The sequence below is a fragment of the Propithecus coquereli genome, unplaced genomic scaffold, assembly GCF_000956105.1.
Source record: "Propithecus coquereli isolate 6110/MARCELLA unplaced genomic scaffold, Pcoq_1.0 Scaffold442, whole genome shotgun sequence".
NCBI classification, from domain to species: Eukaryota; Metazoa; Chordata; class Mammalia; order Primates; family Indriidae; genus Propithecus; species Propithecus coquereli.
In genome coordinates this window covers 885,325-891,866 of record NW_012150197.1, presented here as the reverse complement: position 1 = coordinate 891,866, position 6,542 = coordinate 885,325, and the positions used below count along the sequence as shown (strand labels likewise).

Here is a 6,542-nt window from a genome sequence, read left to right as displayed (position 1 = left end):
GGGTCTAACGGCACATGACAAACCAAAGGAGGAGAGGGCCTCCCCAGCAAGCTCTGCTTCAGGTCGACCACGCCGCTCTCTACTCAGCACTCTGCACTCTTCCGACTACCCCAAACTCCTCACTGGAAATCCGGAGTCTCAACCCCACAGCTCCTCAGACCCTGTGCGGAACGCACTGACCACCCCGCCAGTGAGGAGCGGAGACCAGAGCGCCCTGGGCAGTCCCGGCACGGCGGGCCAGGCCATCCAGCTGAGAACCGCCCGGACCCACCTCGGCCTCTCTACACTACCCAGAGAGCAAGTCAGGGTTGTCCTTTGTCACTTTCAATAACACGAAGTAATAATACAACGCTGACGCACGTGGGCCAAGAGCTTTTGGGGCCCTTCCCAGGATGCTTCACCCTGCAGCCCCGTCAGCTTCCCTGGGAGCGTTCCGAGGGGTACAAGGAACACCCCAGACCTCAGGTGCAGCCACTTGCCAGGAACCATAACCCAAGACCTGACACAAAAACGCAGGTGTCCTAGGATTGAGCTATAATGCAAGTTCTAGGACACTAGAATTTTAAAAGCACCAACCAGGTCAACTAGAATTTTCTCCCTAAGCTCACAACAAACCTTCAGGACCCAGTGCACTCAAGGAAATCCAAGAATTTCAGCATTTAAGAAGAAAAACTGCACGTCTGCACGTGCACACACAGACCCAGCCTGCTGCCAGTTTAAAGCCAGCCAAGAAACAAAAGTTTCATTAGCAATTATCTCTATTCTATTCCTGCAAATTCAGCAATTCAGGATTTTATGTTTAGAAAATCTAAAATATAGAATTTCAGTTAACTGGAAATAAATGACATCCTCTTTTCTTCACAAGAGTGAAAGAGGGATCAACACTTTCTCAACGTTTCTGCAAATCCTGGGTTGTTTAGGACACACGTAATTTAAGACTGCCAGTAGCGCTACTGTGCACCGATGCGCGCGCCCTTCTGCTCAAAACACTTCAGGACGTTCGATGTCACAGATGACTAACTCCTGTGGTATAGAGGACTGAAAGGACTGAAAACCCACCTGCTACCAACTGACATTTTACAAAAGAAAGGACAACTTAACACCAAAAAAGGAGGGACTCTCAGAAGACCCTCTCAGATAAAGGGAGCTTTATGACGTACGTTAGCGTCCTTGTTTTCCCATTTCTGGTGCCAGTTTATGGCCACCTGAGCCCAACTCTTCTGAAGAGGAGACACTCACCGCAGTGTGTAGGGACAGCTCAGACCGCAGTCCTGCTAAAGTACAGCAGGAAATCAGACCCTCGCCAAGAGACCAAACCAAAGGTTTGCTGCTACTGGATCTAAATGTATGTATTCATTTAACATAAAATGTCTGGATTCCAAACTACCCATCCCCATTTTCTTTACTACATAGTGGGATTGCATTTACATCTCCCAAACCACAGGATGTTAGGTTTTCAAAAGAAAAATAAATGGTCTCTAGATCAGAGACCAGAGCCTCCTGACCACGAGGGGCAACGCCCTGTGAAGCACCAGCCTCGGTGGGTGGGCCCCACGCCCCATGGACGGGCTGTGGTGCCAATGCTCTCATTCCTTAGACACTGGGATGTGGTCAAAAGTTATCTGGTGACTTTCGCCCGCAAGTCACAAGTCACTCCCAGTGACCTCAATGGGGAAAGGCCCAGCAATGTGGCCGCCTACCCTGCCCAAATCCCTCGGGCCACCTGTGTGCAGGACCTGGGTACCCAGACCCACCTTGCGCACCACCTCCTCCTCCTCCTGGCGCTTCTCGTAGTGAGAAAAGTCGTCGAAGATGGAGGTTGTGTGCTTGTAGGAAGCGATGATCTTCAGCACTTGTTTGGCTTTGTCTAAGGGAACCTCCTGCGTGTCTCGCGAGTTTGTGACCGGTTTGTTGTCGTTGTTCTCCAGCCTGATGTGCCGGAGCTGGCTGTTGGGCACATCCTTGACAAAAATCCACTTCACGTCGAACTTCCCCTTCCACTTGTCCTGAGACCAGACCCCAGCACTGGTGCCATAGTCCACAGGGGACTTCATCTCAGCCACCCCACAGAAATGCCCACTCCCGTTGACACTGAAGAGCAGGTAGACGGGCCCCTTGCTGCTCATGGAGCGGAAGGCGCTGTCCAAGCGCTTGTTGCCATGTTCTGTGCTACACCAGATGGAGTACTTGATGGAGCGGTGGATGTCATCCTCGGAGTAGCTCTTTATGATGAACACACGCCCACTTTTCAGATTCCAATCAAACTCTTTAGGATTATAGCTGTGGGCAGCTTTCAGTTTTTCAAGGACAGGGTGGGAGTCTACACTGGGGGCAGAGTTAGGCTGGGCATTTCCGGGAGAGTTACTATCACTGGTGGCCCCTGCATTCTGCCCAAATGCTGCGTTTCTGTTGCGAGGGGCAACCCAGCGGGTTTGTGGGGGCTGCTGAGGGCTCTGATACTGTGGCTGGGCCAAAGGGGGAGGCTGAGCTGGGAGCGGCTGAGCCACCTGCTGGGGCTGTGGGACAGACTGTGGGGACGGTGCCTGCTGGGGGGCCGGGGCCTTGGGCACGGGCCCCTTGTTATCCCAGGTGCCAATGTCCATGTTATGCTTTATAGGTGGAGGGGGCAGCGCACTCCCCATCACAGGCCCACTCTTGGCTTTCATTTTGGGCTGTGGTTTTGCAGGCTTGCTGGCGATGGCAGCCCATGAGGTCGGCTTGGAAACCGGCATGCTCACATTTGTCCCACCACTGCCTGAAAGAACACCAGTCAGTGCCACGCTGCTGACGACAGAGCCCACGGTCTTGACTGCAGAGGTGCTGACCTCCCCAATCTTCAGGCCGACCATGCCTTGCTCCAGACTGTTCATCCCGGGGGCCTTGCTGAGGGTGTCGCTGTGAAAGCCTGTCTGCCCATCGACCACTGTGCCACCCAGGGAGCTTGGTGGGTAGGTGTAGCTGCTCCCGTACGCGGAGCTCTGCGTCTGCTGCCCCTGAGACCCACTTGTGCCCCATGCTGAGAATGCAGGATTTTCAGGGAAAAAATTAAACCTATGCTGATAGATGTTGTTCCCTAGACCCCCGGGCTGCCCAAAAACAGCATCGTGCATAAAATGATGGTCTCCATTACTGAGCTGTCCGTAGGTAGTGAGGTATGGAATCGGAGGGTCCCCTGCGGTGGACCAGGGGGCCTCGTTGAGGGAGTAAGGAAATCCGATGGACGGTGGGTAGTAGCTGGACAGGTATGGGTCGCTCATCGATGGGTAGCTGTTGCTCTGCAGAGACAAACGGGGACAAATCAGACTGTGTTCACAGCACAGGGAGATACCAAAATGCCAACCACCTCTCGCTTGGCACAGGCTGAGCGCAATCAAGAGTTACACAGCACTGGACCATTCCTTCCAGAAGGAAAGCTAAGGTCACCAACACAAGGACAGAGTCAAGACGGAGAGAAATCAGTAATGAACACAATCCAGGCCTTACTCTCAAAACACAAAGCATCATGTGAAGGATCTGAGCTCAAGTTACAGACTGAGCCAATCACAGCCCTCCCTCTGCCTTTACCTTCAAGAGGTGAAGCATTTAAAGGGAGCCAGAGTCAGGGATGAAGCCCTGTTCTTCCCGCCGGCAGCAAGGCTTAGGGCGGATACTGACAGCACGGCAGAGCACAAACAGCTTTAAAAGGCAGCAAGATGTTCCTAACGGCAAGCCAGGGTGCCCAGGGCATGAGGTTACTCCGGCAAACTGATCTCGGCTCCCTGATTGCACGAGACGTGCCCAGCCCTGAGCCTTGGCACCCCCCTGGAACCCGTCCCCCACACCCGGGCCACAGGGTAACCATCCTCAGGCCCCGTCCACGCACCTTCCCTGCATCCGAGAGGGTCCCGCCCTCTCCCACTCCCACTCCCACGGATTCCTGGACACAGCCTGGGCTCCCGGAGCAGGCCTGGCAGCATGGAGGCCCTGCTGCTCCAGCTCCTTAGCCAAGGGCAGGCACCCCGAGCGTGGGAGCTCTGCTCTATGGGAGCAGAGCAGCCTGCACTTTGGGCGCCCACTCACCTGGGCTGCCTTACTGAGAACATGCCTCCATACGAAGGCCGAATCTCAGGGAGGGGTTTTAAAGTGCCTGGACCACGCGGCAAGGCCTGGGAGAGGATGTGCATGCCTCGTCACAGGGGTCCCTGAAGGCATCTCCTGGGAGGGAGACTCACCCAAGGGTCTGGTCAGAATCGGCACCCACGCCTACACCACCACCCGAGGCAACTCAAGATGGCTTGCTGCCGAGCATGAGAGCCGTGCCTGCGTCTGTGTGAGGCAGAGGAGTGGCCAAGGCTCCTGCCAGGGGAGTCCATCTAAGTGTGCGGAAATGCCATTAAGGAAAACAGAGTGGGATTTTCTCATTTTTAAATCGTTCCCCTAATCCCTTTCCCCAAGTCCCCTAAGGTAACTAGAAAGTTCTAGATAAAAAGAGCTCTGCTAGAGACCTCCTCTTCCAACCTCACAACTTCTTCCAGCAAGACCTGCTGCCCTCCCATGTTTACCCCTCGTGGGGGCTCGAAGACCACACTGCAGAGGACAGCGGTGTCCTGGGCACTGACCGCCAGTCGGGGGCAGTGAGGCAGGTTTGGCATCCCAGACGGCGCAGCAGCTCCGCTTCTCTGCCGACAGGAAGCAACTCTCCCCGTGGACGCCGCTGGTCCTCAGAGCCCCCCAGCCGATGCCACAGACCGAGTGACCCAGCAGCCCGACCGCCGCTTCCTGCCTCCTGGCCTCGCCCTGGAGTTCCTGCCTCCTGGCCTCGCCCTCGAGTTCCTGCCTCCTGGCCTCGTTCCTCGAGTTCCAGGTTTCTTTCTACTTCCCGCTCCGCGGGCTGCTCCGCCTGCCAGCAGACAATTTCAGAACCACCTCTTACAACGCAGGAACAACTATGTCCCTGTAACAAAATCTTTGAGATTCTCAGGGTCAGAGACAAATAGGAGCCAGTGATCTGCTGTATGCGACAACAATCTGGGCACACCTTCGTGACGACAGACGTCAAGGACCCTGGCCCCTCTGCTGCAACCGCTCCCGCGGACGGGCCTTCACAGCCCTGCCCTCGAAGCAGCCCTGTCCCGCAGCTACACGCACGGACAATGGGACAACAGGCCACAGGGAGGCCAGCCCTCCCCCTCCCATCCGCAGGACCCTCTCCGTAGCAGCGCTCTGGTCACATCAACGCCCCCCACACACGTGGAAAGGGCAGATGGAAGAAGAGACGACCTCATGGCTGAGGGCCACAAAACCAAGCAGAGCAACAGAGGTGAGGTCACAGAGACACCCAGCGCAACTTCTGACTGACTAGAGCCTCAACTAAGATAGGACGTAACTTAGGACGTGCGAAAACATACGCTACGGTAAGCCTTTAACGTCCCTGAAAATCCATCTGAATATTAAACAGACAAACCCAGGACACAGGTCACAAAGACGTGGCGCCGTGCAAACCCATCATGCCTCCCACTCTACCCGCTGTGCTTCCCGCTTCTCAGAGCTTCCCGCCAGAGCTGTCGCAGAGAGAGAGGAAGCAGCCCTTCAGGTCCCCTCTAAGCCCTTCCTCCCCAGTAACGTGGGTTCAGCCAAAACCTGGCAAGTGAGCCCCTCCCCAATCCTGGAATTCCTGCTCCTTTCTGGTTCTGACACAAAGATCTTAGCTATCTCTCCTCTGCGAAACCACCCCCGCCAAGGACAACAGACAGCACAAGTTCAACTAAGGACGCACGCAAGCACCGGCAAACGTGTGCACGCGCACACACGGCAAGGCTGAGGCAGTGAGGCGCCCGGGCGAGAGAAGTGGCCAGGCAACCTGCGTGGCAGCAGCCTTGGGCAGACCCTACCCTCCTCTTCCTGAGCTGTCAAACGGGGTGGGCACTGGCAGACAAGCAGCGGTGGAGTCACAGGTCACTGAAATATAAAAATATTTGGACCACAGATCTTTCTTAAACACTGAAGTTCATGTAACAAAGGGGAAAAAAAAGATTCCTGATTCCAAATTCCCAGCTAAAAAAGTTATAATTTACTAAGAGTTCTCTGACAAAGGGCTGCAGGCAGTTGTCCCAACACTGAATCACAACCCTCCCTCCACCAGATCCCCATTCGCCACTGCCACTCGTGGAGCTGAGCCACGGAAGGAGAACCCCCCTCTAGGCCAGCTCTGCCGGCGGCCCCACCCTCTCCCGATGCTTCCCGCGCTCGCCGGGTGACACAGCCCTGAGGCACATAACTTTTACTTCAATCTTGTCGACAGCTCACTTTCTACTGCACCTGCCACATTTCCTTCTAAACTCTAAACATAAAGCGAGTTAATCCGTAAAGCTACTTGAAATAAGTCATTCTATACACAAGACGCTGAGATTCTTTTTGTACAAGCCAAGCCTCAGGCTGCAGGCCGCCCTCCACACCTTTCCCGGTCACACTCTGCAGCGCGTGGGGGATGATGGTTCTGGTCTAATCTTACGGTGACTTACTCCAGACGTGTGCTGGGCATACGCAGTTGACACAGTGAGCCT

The 6,542-nt window shown here is 55.1% G+C and overlaps 1 protein-coding gene across 2 annotated transcripts in view; it reads right to left on the bottom strand.

Annotated features, from left to right (window-relative positions):
• Positions 1–6,542, bottom strand: part of YTHDF1 (YTH N(6)-methyladenosine RNA binding protein 1) — a 27,477-nt gene that overhangs the window by 15,589 nt on the left and 5,346 nt on the right. For both annotated transcript variants that reach the window (XM_012654638.1, XM_012654637.1), the window contains one exon: positions 1,755–3,275. In XM_012654638.1, the coding sequence (XP_012510092.1) occupies positions 1,755–3,275 (1,521 nt within the window). The remainder of the gene's footprint in view (positions 1–1,754; positions 3,276–6,542) is intronic.